At 32.0% G+C, this 17,809-nt stretch overlaps 2 protein-coding genes across 2 annotated transcripts; one reads left to right on the top strand and one right to left on the bottom strand.

Annotated features, from left to right (window-relative positions):
- Positions 1–5: 5 nt before the first annotated feature.
- Positions 6–1,817, top strand: LOC106692297 (serine/threonine-protein phosphatase 4 regulatory subunit 2-like; the record flags this gene model as incomplete). The annotated part of the gene is made up of 1 exon (XM_014438195.2): positions 6–1,817. A coding segment is annotated over one exon (1,290 nt), but the record flags the coding sequence as incomplete, so codon positions are not given.
- Positions 1,818–2,404: 587 nt separating this feature from the next.
- LOC106692296 (sortilin-related receptor) lies at positions 2,405–17,805 on the bottom strand (the record flags this gene model as incomplete). The annotated part of the gene is made up of 13 exons (XM_014438194.2): positions 2,405–2,617; positions 2,887–3,027; positions 3,919–4,058; positions 4,788–4,934; positions 6,217–6,340; positions 7,677–7,783; positions 8,437–8,632; positions 10,155–10,307; positions 11,425–11,650; positions 13,154–13,389; positions 15,351–15,531; positions 17,297–17,500; positions 17,729–17,805. Coding segments are annotated over 13 exons (2,130 nt in total), but the record flags the coding sequence as incomplete, so codon positions are not given.
- Between the last annotated feature and the right edge of the window lie 4 nt (positions 17,806–17,809).

Here is a 17,809-nt window from a genome sequence, read left to right as displayed (position 1 = left end):
TGGGTTATGTTGCGAAAACAGGAGACCCTGTTTTCAAATGGTCTATTATTAAGTGTCTTTTTCGAGAGAAATTACTAAATGTTATTACTGATTTTTATGAAAGTACTTTGTCTATAGAGTTGCCACCTTGTCCAAATGTTGACCCCTTTAATTATGAAAGAATGAAAGCTAATCTGTTAGAAAAACTTGATTCATTTAATGGTGCTCCTTTTACTGTTCAGAGGATTTCTGAGCTTTTAACAAACCCATGGAAGGAATATAATAGGGCAGATAAGTTCATGAGAGCTATTGAAAAAAATATTTTGGTTGTCAGTACACGAGAACCCGGCAGATATGCTGACAATGAAGTGGATACACAACAAGACTCTTCTTTTAATGGAATTCCTGGACCAAATGATTCTGGAATTGAATCGTCATTCACATGCAATGATATTGCAGATCCTGATTCTTCCTCTCATAATTTTGATGCTAATCAAGAATCTCAAACAACTTTAGTGACAGGTGCCACCTCAAATAATATAACCTCCGTTTCTTTTAAGGAGAATGCTGGAGATATTGGAGATAGTGCTTGTTCTAATGAACTAGGTCTTATCAGAAATGATGAAGTGAGTCAAGAAATTATAATTGAAGAAAAAGACACTGAAACAGTTATTTGTTCGACTATTAATGAGCAGCAACCCGAGTCGGTAGAACCACAAAGTGAAAGTGCTGTACCAATAGGTGAAAACAAGGCTACTGATTTATCTATGGATACTGAATGTTCATTAGAGAGCTCAGGAGATTCAAATGTTTCCAGTAATGAAGTTAGTGATGAATCCAAAGAAGCCAGTGTCGAAGTTAGTAAGACAGAAGCTATTGATTGTTTGCAAGTGGATGAGAACAAATCATCAACTGTCACGGAGAGTAATGATTCTTCTGAGCATGTTGAAATTGTTAGTAATTCTCAAGATAACAGTACAGAAGGTTCTGAATCTAGTGCTTCAGGGGTGTTTGAAGAATCCCGTCCTACTGAATGTGATACTAGTAATTCTTTGGATTCCGAAACTAGCAATTCTTGTGATGCAGAATTGGAAGTTAAACAGCCAGTGGAACAACTTAGTTCTGTCGTGGAATGTAAGGTGGATTCTTCAGAAGTTAATGAAGCTGCATCAACATCTAGTTATTCAGTTAGTGAAACAACTAAAACTGAAGAAAGTGCAGAAGCTTCTAATCCTTCAACCTCAACCTCTTGTGAACCATCTGAGATGGATGTGGGAGAGTGCCAAATATCCCATGTTGATCAGTCTCAAAGTTGAATAAATAATGTAACTAAATAGACTGTGCGCTTTAAATATTGTATTAATTTTTATTAAAATTTTTGTTATTGACACTGTATAAAATTGTATGAAAGTATTGTCTTTTGAAAAGGCCGCTGTTACTTCGTTTTAATATTTACTTAATATGTTCCTCCGTCTTCTTTGCTTGCAAAAGGAGATAAATGTTTATAGATAATTAATGGTTGTGTCTTCTTTTGATCACTATTAGATATCAGTAGAAGGTATTAAAAGTTGTTCTTGAGTACATTATGAATGTTTCTAGTAACACCATTATGTGAGGACCATTTGATTTTTTATCAAACGACATTTATTCATGTCCATTTATTTTGTGTGATGAGAACAGTGTTTTGTGAAAATGTATTCAGGGTTTTATTTATTGATAGTATTTAAGAAATCTTGTGATTTACTTCAAAAACATTGATATTTTTGTAAATATAAATTGAATAACTTCATTTATTGTGTAGACTTTCAAATAAAGTTTTGATTTTATTGTTCTTTTTATTATTTTAATTTTATTTACTCTTATATTATCCATTTACCTTCTTTATTGACATTATAGTTGTGTAATATAATCCAAATTAAGATGACTTTGCAGGCAGGGTTATTAGGAAACACCATACTTATGCAGCTGCTGATTTGTTTCTATTTTCTATTGCTTTTTTGATGCTGCATTGTGGAATATTTTAATTTTTTTGATTAAGTAACTATTACAGTTGTGGTAATACATATCATAAAATGTTGTTTACCAAATCATTGGTTAAAGAGGTGTACACAATGTTCAGGTAACCTGTCAGATAAATAATCAAAAGATTTATTAATTGCACTTCCATCCATCATCTAGACTAATCCCATGGTTTATGATTTCTAGATAATTATTATGCAGATGTGTGATATTTGATTCAATAGAGAAGAAAACCTTGTCCATATCAAAGTAATTAAAAAATTAAAACAGATCAACCTACAAAAACAAGTTTGTTTCTTGTTATGATAAGTGGTATTGCTTGCAATACAATTTCAGTTATTTAGATTGTACTGAATAAGAGATGGAATTGCTTTATTAATTTATAAAATTTGACTTCTTGAACAGTTTTGGTCAACAACGCCTAAATTTTACCAAGTGTGATTCTATTCCTATGAAGAAAATAACTATTTGCTTCTGTTTTTATATAGGATGTTGAATTTTTAACAGCACAATCTATTTCATCTGTTTTATCATCACAATCTGATACTCCATCACAAACCCACCAATCAGGAATACATTTACCATTTGTGCATTTGAACATAAAGTCTTTACATTTTTCCTGAAAGAATTTAAATATTAAATGACTTAAAGAGGCTACAATGTTGACAATATACCTTATGAAACTGAAAAGATAACTTGAATTTCAAAAAAAGATTTATCACAGTCATCAAAAAAGATATGATTGATTAAAAAAAAAAAAACTTATTTCAGAGGAATCATTAGATAAATAAGTTTGAAAAAATTTTCATGCTATTAGTTTCTAAATTTTAAAATATAAAATATTTTTTTTATTGATGAATGTTGAAATGCTTTATGAATGACACTTACAAAGTCTGGAGGAGGCTTGACTGTCGTTGGTATGGGTGTTGGAAGAGGACAATGCTCTTCATCACTTTTATCACCTGGTCCACAATCCGTTTCATTATCACAGACCCATGATTTATAGATACAGCGCTTGGTAATTGCACACTAAAAAAAATGAACAATCAGTTTCAGTAACAGCCAATCAAACCATTTCAGATGTATTCAGTAAAGCATTAAAAGACACAATGGTTACTAATAAACTGTTTCATGAGTACCATATGAAAGACATGTAACCTGCTAACATAGTATATAATAACTTATATAATAAGTATATAATAATTATTAGCTTTTGTACATTATAATATAAATCCCCATGTTAGTCCCTTATTAATCTTAGATTTTCTCTCTTACAAACAGCTTATTACGAACTTCTTCCCTATAATTATTGTTTCAACAGGTGATTTTTAGCTTGATTGTTGAAACTTTATATTATAGATAATAGCAGAAAGTTTAATATGATTAAGATTAAATTATATTATGATGAGGATTAAGTTTATCCGTAAGATGCTGAGAAAGAGTGTGATTGAAGCTAAAAGAGATTTCTCTGCATATCATCTCGCCAGGGATGAGGCATGACCTTAATAGATTAAAATATTAGATTATAATTTTCATAAATACTTTAACAGAATACACTTCAGAGAAGCAATAAAATTTTCTGACAAACATCTCTGGTGAATAGCCAGGTAGTATATAGTGATTGCCAAAATTAAATATGTTTGTTAGTAAGGGAATAAGAAGAAAGTATGACAGCAAGCCTGTAAAAATTATTGTTAAATCAAGAAACTAAAATAACAGGATTCAAGTTAAGTTCATTTTAGTTATGTTTAAGCACAATAATATCCTGATTAATATTTTCTTAGTATAATTCCATAATTCTACACCTTAGAAACCATTTCTTTGTAAATCTGTTACATTAAAACTAATGAAAAAATACAAACTAAATCTCTCCGCTTAATTTTAGAGCATTTTATAAGATATATCAATTAAAAAAACAACCTGAAACTGATTTTCATCATCACATTTTTTATTAGGGCAGTTCTCTTCATCTCTATTCAAAGGGCAATCAGGGTCCCCATCACAAACCCATGTTTTAGGAATACATGTTTGTGCTACATCTGGACATCGAAATTCTAAGTCTGAAAGAAAAAAATTCAATCTTTTGAAAAAAAAAAATGCTTTAACATAATCAATATAATATATAGGTGCTTCAAAAGGAAATTTCAGTGATTTCAGTGAGGCCTTCCTCAATTACCCATCCCTCGTGTAATAAAAAATGTTGTTCAGTCCCAACAATCTCACCTTCTTTTCTCAATTTGTTGTCAAGATAGAATTTTTTAAAACTGTTTTCCGAGAAAATCAATTTTTTCCTAGTAACAATTCAAATTTCTTTACTTTAACAGAATTTCATCATATATTTATCAACCTTTATCACAATTTTAAGAATCTATAATGAAGAATACAACCTATTTGTAAGAAAATATAACTTTGTTAGGAGACAATAGGAGCCAAAGTAAAAATAAATAATTTTCATAAATACTTGGTCGAATCCAGAGCAATGAATTTTTGAGGTACGACCCTGGGTTGTACGTATAAATAACATCCACCCTATAGTTCTTAAAAAACCTGAGAGCTAAAGATATAAATGTTTTGGAGTTAAAACATGCTAAGGATAAAAATTTCTATTCTAAGGGTTGAAAAAAGCTTTTGACCTAAAGCATTCATTGCTATTGGAGTTTATCTGAATAGATTAGATTTCTTGGAAGCTACATTTTTTTAAAAATTTAATAACATGAACCTGGAATTATTTTTTTAAAAATTCAATTAAACTAGCAATGTGATTCTAAAATTGGATAACAAATACAAACCTGTACAATTTCTGGTGGCTGGAGTCACAGGACAACCTTCTTCATCAGAATGGTCGTTACAATCATTTTCTCCATCACAATGCCATCTTTCACTAATACATTGGCCATTCTTACATTCGAACTGATCTTTAGTACAAGCTTTTTTAGCTAAAAATTATATACAATTTGAATTAACAATTAATGTCTAAAGGTTGTGGCTTCCAAGGAATTCCAATAATGAAAATTTATATATTATCATATTATTAGTAAAATAGATAAATTTAATAACTAAATCCTAATGATTTAAAAGTAGATAAGATTGGATTCTTCATCATAACAATTGTATTTCTTTAGTCAGGCAACTAAAAATATTTAATTTTTTTATTTTCCATTATGTAATTAGGGCTTGACTTTCATGTATCATAATGCATAGTCCATTTTCATAATTACAAACCTGGTATATGTTGTCTAATGAACATTAGGTTTCAGTGAAAACCTTAAGATAGAAATATCCTTTTACTAGTTTAAGTATTTAAGTTTTTAAATAGTTTAAAATATACTTTTGCCTTTGTAAAAAAAACTTTGTATAAAGCCATAAAAATAAAGACACTTTTTTCTTTAAAGTGATTGGTCCTTTTGTTTTCTCTCAAAAATGTCAAATATTAATCAGTTAATTAGATGCACACGACCACTGATAAGGATGTGTTTGCTGGTAGCTTTAAGAATTCAATATGCTTCTTCTTCTGTTGTGTCACTGTGTAGTTCTTTATTAGCACAGGGGAGCATCCAACCAGGACTACCCCTGTTCATGGTTTCTTGCCTTGTTTCTGACTTGGTAAAGATTTTTGTGTCTCTTCTTGCACAAACAGTTGAGATAATCCAGCTAAGACATCCTTGGTTTAAGGTCTTGTTTCATCAGGGACATAGTCCATAGTTTTTAGTGGATCACGATAATCCTTCATCTGGACAACATAGCCAAATCATTTCAGTTTGCAAGTATCAAAGATCTGTTTTTATTTATTTATTTAATACCAGATCAGCGTGGTGGGCCTTACATGGTTAATTTAAGAGGTACAAAGATCTTGTTCATCAAGAGAAGTTCTTCCCTGATTCTTTCATTACAGAAGGAATCCCTTATTGTTTTCTCTACTTCTGAGAAACCTCATTTCTGCAGCTGCTGCTCTACTTCCCTGTTTGATAATATCTAGCAATATCTGCAATAAAGGATACAGAAAAGTACACCAACTTAAAAATTTGGAGTTTCACGTTTCTGCCTAACTCTCTCCCCAGTATAGCAGATCTGATAGTAGACAGAGATCAGTATGATTGAATTTTTAATAACATAACATGCAATCTAGGAAAAATATTACACATCTACTATAAATTATTCTTTAGGACTATCTTAAACAAAAATAAAAATTTAACATAAAGAAAAGTAAACAATTATTACTGCAATTCCACTCATCATCACCATCAGGGCAATCCTTATCTTTATCGCATACCCAATAGAGAGGAATACATTGTCCACTTTTACACTGCATATGCTTCTTATCACAATTACCTTCACAATCAGCCTATACACAAAAAAAAAAAATAATAATTAAATAAAATAATAACAAGTTAATACCATAATATAATTACGTTGTAAATAGTATTTTTAGTATTTAGTTTTATACTTTTAGTTATATAGTTTTATTAGTATTTAATTTAGTTACATTTATTTTTATTTGTACTGTTTTATTTAGATTTAGTTATTTGAAAAGAAAAATGTGTAATTATATTTGTTTGTAATAATGAGTAATAGAGACAGTTGCTAGGGGTTCGAGATCATAGTTACTAAGAAGCGTCACCTAGCAACGGACCGACCATCTTAGTTTTTTGGGCAGTTCCGACTAATTAGTGGCCCTGATAGCGTCTAAGCACCCCTGTCTGCGTTTATAGTTTGGACATTTGTTGAGTGTTTTAGTCGTCACTACAGTTCGAAACCAGACCTTTTCTGTGTTTCCACTTTATTAATTGCAGTTCCGACTAATTATTGGCCCTGGTAGCGTCATTAGCAGCCCTGTCTGCATTCATTTTGTCGGCTCGCCTAATACAATAGGACTGTTGGATATTCGGACCATCAATGAGCCACTACACCAACTCTGGACCATTGCAGAGATTTATTTAGCAACAAGAGCTACACATCTCGGCAGCACTCTTCTCCTGACCTATCAGAGTGGACCAACCTTTTAGTCTAGCAGTATTTATTTAACATATTTATATTGTTTGTAAATTTGTTTCTTTTGTTTTCTTAATTTATTTATCTAATTTTATTTTTATTTGAAAGGCCTTTTTATTTTTGTTTGTCTTGTATGTTTTATTTATGTTAGTTTTTAGTTTTGTTTTTTACCATGTTTAAATTGAACCAAATAAATGTTTAATCTGAGCCAGTTTGTTTTTTGTTAATTTTTAAAGCCTTCCAACAAAAGACATAGTCGATTTGAGGTGGCTTTAACATAACAAAAAACCCAATTAGAATATTATAACTTAAAATATATGTTATTTTTAAAAACACAAAATAATTCTCTAAATATAACTAGATTTTATCAAAAGATAAATCAAATAAAGGAAATAGGACTCATATTTAACCGAGTTGTTGAGTATAATTCAAAATCAGTGATATTGCTATGTAAAAATAGAAGATATAGCTAAGCAATTAGATGCTAAACAAGTGATTCCACAACAGGAGTGTGTGCTAGCATTCATCTACAACACACCATTCCTTCTTGCTTGGAATTCCTTTGGTGATTAAATATTTACTGTACACCATGCAGACAGTAATTCTTATTATTATAGTATCTTTAAAATATGGTAAAATTAATTTATTAAAAAATAATCATGTTAATAAAAAATCTAAAATAAAATTACCTCATCAGAATAGTTACCACATTCATTAATTCCATTACATTTCCATGACAGAGGAATACAGCTATAATTGTTTGCAGAGGTGAACTGATCAGCTGAACAATTTTTGTCTAAAAATAAATAAATATACAGAAAATAAGAAATATTTGATAAATCATAATTATTAAAAAAAAACAAAGAAAGAAAATTGTTCACATTATGTTAGTCTATATTATTTCCAATTATACACAGACTTAGTTAAACAATATAATTCCTTGAATGATTAAATAAACAAAATATATTACATTGTTGGCTACTCCATCAAAAGAATTTTGTTTTAATACTGTGAATTGATAAAGAAAAATTGAATTTTGAATCCATATTGTGTTCTAGCATTTATTTTGCTCTTTGAAAAGAAAGTGAGGATGGTAAGAATTAGGACAAAAATATTTTTTGGCAGGTAATACCATGAATATTCAATCATTTAAGAGGCATGTGTAAGAAAAGAGATAAGGCGATAGTGCATGATTCTGAACACATATGAAGAAGATAGGATACAACCCATATCCAAGTTTAATATTACATTAACTAATTTCGATTTTTAATATATGAACTTAACTTTAATATGTGAACAGTTAAATTAATTTTTCTTATGCGATATTACAAGTGGAAAAATATTTTCCTAATAAGACAACGTCAGATCCAATATTTGTTAAAAGACAATAGTTGCTATCAAAATTATTGATTTTAAGAGAACTCTTATTTCAATTAAATAAAAACTCACTACTTTTAGGGCAGGTATAATTAGCAAAAGGCCTGGAACCATCAAGGCACATGCATTCTCCAGCAATAATAGTCATGTTGTCAGGACCAGTGCACACAGCAGGTTTATTATCAGGTTGTGCAAAACATAAATGAGAACAAACAGAAGAACTGTTTGTGCATACGTTGGTTCCTTCTTGGACACTGTGAGCATAAATCTGAAACATAATTGGTTTGATAATTAAAAACAAAATACAATATAATTAAACTTAGCAACAAAACATTGTCAAATTAAGGTAAAACTAGAACTTCAATTGAAAAAGTTTTAACGAATCACAATTAATGCAAAACAAATACTGTATTTAGTTAACTGTGTTACAAAACAAACTGTGTATTTACTAATACCAAGGCAATGCAAGATGTCTATGTCCACAGGCATGTCTTCAGTACAAAGTGGGTACTTTGGGATGGGTTAATTCCAATTCTGTGCAGATGGGCTTGAAGGTAATCATGTCACCTAAGTAGTCTAAAATTAGCAACAAAATCTTTTCTTATTGAATTCATTGGCAGTACTTTTTCCTTTCTATTTCTTTTCCTTCAGACTGGCTTTTTCTTAATGATTTTATACATTCCCAGATTTTTATTTCTAGATCAGCCTTTAATTGGGGAGGATGGTATGGACTCTGACTCAGAGGGAAGCATGCATGCTTCTTTTACAAGTCAATCAGATTCTTCATTCCCTGCAATTCTGCAATGGCTTAGTACCCACTGTAACTCAACCAAGTATCTCTTACGAATAAGGTTACTATTAGTGTTTTTGGAGCTTGCTATATTGTTGCAAGTTGCTGTTTCAGGGCTACAGATAACAGAGATCACAGCTTGCGAGTCAACAAAGAATATAACTTTTTGCATCAGATCATTTAGGGCTGAGACATGTCCCGCTGCCAGATCAATTGCTTTTATTTAAGCGTCAAAGTTAGTTTTCCCAGCTGATAGATCTGCTTTCCCTTCAAAACACTCTGAATACCGAGAGCCAGTCACTCCTAGGACTCTGTCCACAGACTCATCGGTGTAGACATGTACCTAATGGGACCTTGGATACTTTTATTCTATCATTACCATCTCTCAATACTGGAATTCCATGTCACTCTTTTTACATGAAAAATAGTCATCTCCTGTAAGATGACTGCAGTTTTCAAAAACAGATCTTGAAGAGAATAGGGTCAAATGGCTCCTTAGCTAGTCAGTCGTTAGTATAGTTATACTTCCATATTAATTCATCTGTGGATGCTAGTAATGATTTTTGTGTAGTTAATCTGGTGGTCACCAGAGTATACTATTGCCAATGTTTAATAGGAGACCTGTTTTTTTCCAGTCTTCTGTTAGAGCTCGAGAAGACCTGTGGAGAAAACTAAAAGAAGAATGGGAAAAAAACTTTCCAAATAACATAGTCTCTTTAATTTTCAATATTAAAGGTAGATTACTGAGTGCCAATATATGATTTTAATTATCAGGAATAAAAATATCTAGATATTAATTTTTGGGACATTAGTTTTATAATAATCTTGATTTTTTTTTCTTCTGCTTATTTAAATTTTTTTAAAACCAACTTTTCTCAAAGACTTTCATAGGACTATATATATTAACATGCACACAGCCTAAACAAAGGATTCTTAATAGATAGTTACAATTAAAGTAAAATAAGTATAAAATTATTAAAACAATCTCAAATTTACTAACTTTAAGATCCATTAGACCATCAAGTTCATCTGAAACAATTTGAATTCCTTCACCATGATCTTTATCTGCGACAAATATTCTTTTCTGTTCCCAATCATTCCAGTACATCAGGTCCTTGAAAACTGCCACGGAGAATGGATGAGACAATTGCTTCTGTAAAAAACAAAAAAAAATAATTCAAGTGAAACAATTGAAAATAAAAAATAGCTAATATTAATAGTTTTGCTAAGCCATTTTAAAATTTGTTATGGTTTAAATTTTTTTAAAAATATTTGTGATTGTTAATGATTTAACTTTTTTTATTTGTAACTTTGTACAAATATACAATATTTTTTCTGCTGCTCATTTTTTGATAGATAGTAATCACTATTCCTTCCTCACATTTAACAGGTACAAATTGACCCTATTGAAACATGAATTTTCTGCTGGCCAATGATATTTCAAAAGTGGTCTTTAATATCAGCTAGATCTTATCCTCTTTGAAATAGTCCAACTGGACTTAAATGAGGATTTTCCAATAAAGCTTCCTCTTAAGTATTTCTAATTTTGTCTATATTAAATAATTTACCATGTTTTATTTTCTGCAATAATAAACAATGAATAAATATAAAATAATTTTATATGCAATAAAGGAGAAAATAAAAATTTTCATGTTTCCATGATTGCTATGACAATGGTCATAACTTTTTGATCATTATTATAAAAACCGTTAAAACACAGAAATATAGTAATAATAGTTTCTTAACCTAACCAAAAAGAAAACCTCAGATTTGTATTCAGTGACCCAAAAAATGTTTATACCAAACTTGAAAAAAATAAAACTTTCATCTATTTGTCCTTTTCTGGTTTAGTTTGACAGGATGAGAATTGTTATAACTGGACTTTTACTGAAGAGGATGTCAGGAAATGTCTCATGTAGTAATTGCATTGTTTCATGGGGTGTATGACATGTGGCACCATCTTGTTGAAACCACATGTCATCCACGTCAATATCATCCAATTTAGGTAGAAAGAACTGAGTTATCAACGAACTCTTTTCACTGTGCATGGTCACTAGGCTTCAGTTCTTGCGTTAATTGAACTTTGTAAACAAGGAGACACATGTCTACAGGGAGTATGTGCTGTAGAGAGATTTTTAAATTTGCAATTTAAAAATATTTTTCTCCTGTTAGAATGAGGATTATTTTTTGAACATTAAATGACTATACTAAGTGATTTATCTTTATGAACTTTAAGCACAAAAAGGAAAATTGATTAACATATTAATTACCACTTTCTCAACTATTTTTCTAAAATTACGGCCATGTAGATCAGCAGCAGCAATGTAATCCAGCTTGGCATCCACCCAATAGATTTGTTCTGCAATGTGGTCAACTGCAATACCATTTGGCCAAAAGACCTGAGGTGCAGTAAAAAGTTGTTTCACATGAGAGCCATCGAGGTTGGCCCTCCCGACTAATGGTTTTTCAGGTGACCAATCAGTCCAGAACAAGTACCTACAAATAGCAGTTATATCAATTAAATATGACAACTAAAAAAAAAAATATATATAAAAGTTAATTTAAAATTAAAATCTCTTAACACACACAAAAAAAAGTTTTAAATGTAAGAGAAGATACTCAATTCATAATTTATTCACAGTAGAAAACACTTAAAAGACTAGAAAAAGACTCGAACAAAGTTAAAAGATTAGTAAAAATTTACATAACATGAGTAAACATTCTATAAAAACTTAATACATCAAGACCTAAAATGTTGGTCAAAATGTAAGGTTTTAATAAATAGTTAACACTGTTTTTTAAAGTTTAGAAAAACCAAGCAGACAGCAACCTGTACCTTCACCTCCTTGGTTTAACAAACATTAAACCATCTATTGGCTATGTAAATAGGAAATCAGAATTTTTGAATAGATAACACTTTTATTGTATAAATCTGAATAACAATACTCTATCGAAAGTATTGCCTTTCTCTAGCTATACATTTTGCTCCATCTCTCTGACAATAGGTGGATGCTACACCAAAATAGTTGTTTTTATTTTGAAGCAGACAAGTCATCAAGCTATTTTCATACGATGTGAAACACTCCTCAGCACTGCTAGTTCCATCAATACAAATAAGTATTAATCACCTGGTGTGAAGTCTGGTGCATAAGCCTCATACATAAATATATCCAAAAGAAAAGCCTCAATTATTTCCTTGACTAGTTTTGCAGCACAATGGTGCATTATCCTGAAGAAAATTCTCTTTGTATTGCTACCTAAAATATAGGTTACCACTCGTTACCATGAATAAAAATACTGAACATGGTTTTGACTTGCTGCCATCTTCTCTCCTTGATGTCTGGTTGGCAACTTTTTGCAGGGTCAAAAGATAATACAAAACTTCATCCCCTGTACATCACTCTCTTAATTCTTCTTTAGAGGAGCACTGGACACAGTAACATTTATTAGCACCACTTACACGGTTTTCTGAGACAAAAATGGAAATGTACTACCAGGCTCCAATTTCTTTTTTTAAATTTTGAAATACCCACTTGAGAGTATTATTTGAATGTTGAGCAAACATTCATAGACCAATCTTAGTCATTAACATCATAATTTAATCAAATCTTAAATATGGCAATTTTGAACTACATAAAAGAGTTCAATAATTGAGTATAAATCTTATGACAATAATGATATATTTATAGTTGATTGTAGATTCAATGTGTGAAGAAGATGGTCAAGGAGTAGAGTCAGTAGAAATCAACACAAATAAGAATATTTTAGTAATAAGTGTTTCTAATGACTATACTCCTCGAGCATCTTCTCACATTGAATCCACGATCAATTATAAATACATCATTATAAATTTGAATTTGGAGTATAATCAAGATATTTTAATCAAATATTACATAAAAATACTCTCATGATATTATATGTTTGTAGAAGGAGACACAAAAATCAAGACTCTGTAAAGGATTTTGAGACAAAACAATTTTTTTAATTAGAAAAACTTACCCAGCCATTGGATGTAAGGTGATTCCTCTGGGTTTATCTAGAACGGTATTGTTTAAGACTGTTTTTCTCATTCTATTTGCTAATTCTATATCAGTCCTAACTGCTTCAATTTTGACTAAGCCACTATCAACAAAGTATAACAAATGGGATATCCAATCATAAGCTATTCCTACTACTGAGATGAGACCACTTTTTATGAGGATCTCAGGAGGATTCTTTCCAGATAAACATTGCCTCTGTTAAGAAAAAATATAGAGTTAAAATAACAAAATTAAAAAAAAAAATAGTTGGGTGGGTTGTGTACAATTCATAAATTTAAATGTTACAAAATAAAAAAGTACAAACCGCATACAATAAAACCCTTCAGTAACTGATGCCCAATTACCTAATTAAATAATTATTATAAATTTTCAATGATTTGTTGGAGACGTGGGGCAGCTTAGTACGGCTATATGCTCCTATCTTCTAGGCTTGGGTTCCAGTCTGGTAGTGGAGAGGAATTATTCATTATCATCAATCAGCGCGACAACCCATTAATGGGTCCTGGCCTCCTCAAGCAGCTTCCACCAGTTTAGTCTATTAAGTGCATCTGCTCTCCAATTCCTTACTCCAAGCAGGGTCCTTGAATCCTCTTTAGCACAATCCAACCATCAAAGCTTTGGGCAGCTCCTCGGCTGTGTTCCATGTAGATGCTCATTGAGAAGTTTATTTGGGATTTCATCAGTTCTCATCCTTACCACATGCTCTGCCCAGCGCAGCCTAACAATTCTCACAATTAAGGAGAGGAATTATTAATACTGTTATATCTGTCATGGGTCTACACTGAGATCAGGAGACCCTCAGGGGCACACACAGTTTCTATGAAGTAAGTGCCAAATTAGGGGAAAACTTAGAGGTTGTGAATGATCTTGATCAAATATCACATCCTTCCATGATCACTGATCTGAAAACAGTTGTTACATAACAACAAACAACAACCTGTACACAATAAACAATCTGTACTCTTGTTACGTACAGAGCCCCAAGACCCTTAATGAACAGTTCAGAAAAAAAGAGAAAGCATAGTAGTAGTTCATTTATATATTAATCTCTAATCAACCCCTCAAACAAAATTTATCTTTACTACAATGGAACAACAAAAATTATATTGACGATCTAGATTTGTTTGAAAAAAAAATAGCACCAATTTTAGGATTGGAATACTTCAACATAGTTAAATGTGATAATGAACTGGTTTACATATGTGCAGTACTCAATATAAACCAAGCTGTAAGACCGTGACAAGAGTTGAGATCATCAAACATTGTCACTTTTGTTAATGTCTAATCTAGTAGGTAAGTAATTATAAAGAAATAGTAGTAGGAAATTTGTGGTATTTTTCCAAGCCATGCACAAACATGATGTGTTTCCAGTCTGAGACCGCATATTCACTTATGCAATTTTGAAAATGTGATGAGTGTAGGGCCGAGCTAAAATGATATGCATGCCTAAGCCTGATCCGATGGTAGTTGTTACATCAAAGTGAGTGTGTGCTCAGTGTGTATGGGCATTGCAGTCAGGCAAGGCCTAACAATATGAGCCAACTACTCCCCTCTCCTTTCTATCAATTTCCTCCTTTAAACAGACATATTATTTACCTGTTTCATTTACTTTTTATCATTATTTAGTGTTTTACCCTTTAGGGGTGCTACCAAAATCAGCCAGTGGCAAGGCATTATTCAGCATATATGGCTTTTCTAAATACATCTTGTCTCTCAATCATAGCCCTAACACTATTCAACATAAATTGAAAATCCTTAGGTGACATGTTCCTAAAATGTTTAAAGTTGCCTGTTTTTATATCAATTAAATGTTTTTAATAGCAAAGCATTATATCTCTCTTTTTATAGTTTTCTTTGTCTCATTTTCAAGGTATGCAATAAATATAAATAGTAAAAACTGGTATTTTTAACAACTAAAAACAATCAATTTTAGGTTTACCATTGCAGACAGATTCAATATTATTAGGCACACTGTCAGACAATAATCTATAAATTGTATCTACACAACTATTTTATATCAATAAAGATTAATAAATTATGAATATTTTATTTTTCATTTTTAAAGAAAAATTTGTAAGACAGAAACACAATCCATATGCAGATAAAAAAAATAAATAAAAATATTCACCACTGGAACTAATCAAAAGGTAGCTTACCACAATCACATCTTTCTGTAAGTCACCATAGAAAAGACAATTATTTTTCATGTCAAAATCAATTGCTATCACATTTTCTAAATCCTGTACAGGGAGTTCTTCTGGAATGGGTTTAGAATCAGCAAGATTAAATCTCAATATCTGCTTCTTCAATGCCAGAATTAAGAAATTAGAAGTTTCACTGAAACATAACAATTCATTCCTTGTTAGTTAATTATTTTTCAATTTAAAAAATGTTGTATGCTCGTGTATTTATCACTATGTTAATAATGAATAGACTGTATTTGTTGCGGTGATTGGCATCTCTGACAATAAATTATTGAGAAATAGGCCCAATTTATGGAACTCTTAAAAATGTATTACGACCATGGGCTTCAGATGAAATCCACCTGACATCCACAAAACCTGTACTGCATAACAGGCAGGGCAGGGTGAGAAATAAATAATAATAGTGTGTAGCCCAGCCCAGTCACGGGAGTTGCCCAGGAAGATCTTCGTCTATGAGGAATTACAGAAGAGTACGCACGTTTTCGTGAGAAAAGATCATATCAGGAGACCACTAACATCACCATACTCAGGACCACACAAGGTACAGGAAAGAAAGGAGAAATATTATTTAATTCAGCTCCCAGAGCGAACAGCAAATATTTCAGTGGACCGCCTAAAGCCAGCATATATGTCCAGCGAGGACAATACAGACGTCAGACCACAGTCGATTTTAAAAAAATCACCCCAGTCCACAGAGAAGAGAGAAGAGGAACACTATCGGACGAGATCAGGCCAATCCGTCAAGCCAGCAGTCCACTTCTCTGAGACACCGGTATAGGCGGTAAAACATTCCTTATCTAAGTTTCTATGACTCCCTCATTAAGGGGGGGAGTCCTGTAGCAGGAAGCGAGCACGGAGTGCCTCTGCAACCCGCCAGGGCTCAGCACTACAAGCGTCTCAGCAGCTAAGCCAAATGTATATAATCTTATCATTATAAAAATATTGTATCTTGTACAAATGTATATATGTTTATATGTAATATACAATAAAAAAGATTGAGCAAAAAGAGTCTACCGAACTATCTCAAGTAGAGTGGAAGTGTGAACTCTCAATAATAACTGATCACATGAGCCCTTCAATTGTCACTGGGCTGATCAGCTAATCAAGCCTAACCCAGGTCTAATCATAGCTCTCATGGCGTACACTCGACTTGAGATATAAAGGTTTATTGCCAATCGTATTCTTAAAAGAGTTGCTTTTTAGTACGCGCACCCATGATGATGGGTGCTCTGCTTCTATATGATCTGCTCTCCTTCACTCCAGCAAACTTTGTCCGTCCACTTCATCTCGGGAACTAAGATTGTAACCTGATCCATAGTAGCTACACTGGTCCGTCCGCTTTATTTCGGCAACCGGTGTAGTTGATCCAGTCTCTCCAGAGCTCTAGTCCGTCCACTTCATCTCAGCAACTAGAACTGCACCTAGTCTTATCAACTTACTAGTCCGTCCGCTTCATCTCGGCAACTAGAAAACTGGCTCCTATCTTGACAGCTCTAGTCCATCCACTTCATCTCAGCAACTAGAACTGTTACTCTACCTCAGACTCTCTCTTACCTAGACCTCCTCTACCTACGTCAGTGTCCAGGGCTCATCCCCTGGTACGGCTGTTTCTTTCTTCCTTACTTATTATTGAATACGCCTTGTCGAGGGCCTTCTGTATAGTGGATAATAGGCTGGAGAACCGCCTAAGACTAGACTAACCCCGACAGTGGCAAGCAATAAAGTGTACATTATCTAATGGCTAAATAACCCTACTGGATGGGTGGTACCTGTCGTTAGCTAACAAGGGACAACTCACCCTGGGAATAAGCCCGGAAAATAAAGAAAATATATTAGAGAACTTGTGGAATTAATCACAATTATTATTAGTCACAATGTAAATATTCAGTTTTACTTACTTGAATGGACAAGGAATCTTTTCAGGAAGGTACTGCCAGTCTAATCCATTAACACAAGCATCCCCATCAATCTTCCTGTAACCTTTAGTTCTATTATAAAAAGATCCAGGTCTGCACGAATCAGGGACTTTGTAAGGATCATATATAGTGGATTTGTTTCGAATACAACCAGCAGAATTTACATCACGTAGAAATCCAAAATCACTAAACAGATATCCAGAATCACATAAATACAAATGAAAATATTTTTTTAGCACTTTAACTTAAAAAAATAATGTTTATCTTTTTCATTTTAAAAGAGTTTGCTCATATTTTAATTTAAAAAACTAAGTTTGTTCACTGATAGTATATTTAAGCTTTTAAATATGCATAATAGGAAAAAATGTTACTAAGATAAATATTAATTGTATAAATACATATCTAGATAATTACCACTCAAAGTCTTCTATATCACATGTACAAGGCTGTTTTAGAATTGGTCTATCATAGTTCTTCCCATTAAAACAATTGGAA

Source organism: Halyomorpha halys, unplaced genomic scaffold (assembly GCF_000696795.3).
Source record: "Halyomorpha halys isolate HHAL.00 unplaced genomic scaffold, Hhal_1.1 Scaffold11415.1, whole genome shotgun sequence".
In the NCBI taxonomy this organism is placed as follows: domain Eukaryota; kingdom Metazoa; phylum Arthropoda; class Insecta; order Hemiptera; family Pentatomidae; genus Halyomorpha; species Halyomorpha halys.
The sequence above is the reverse complement of the archived record's forward strand: the minus strand, read 5'-3'. Positions and strand labels throughout refer to the sequence as shown.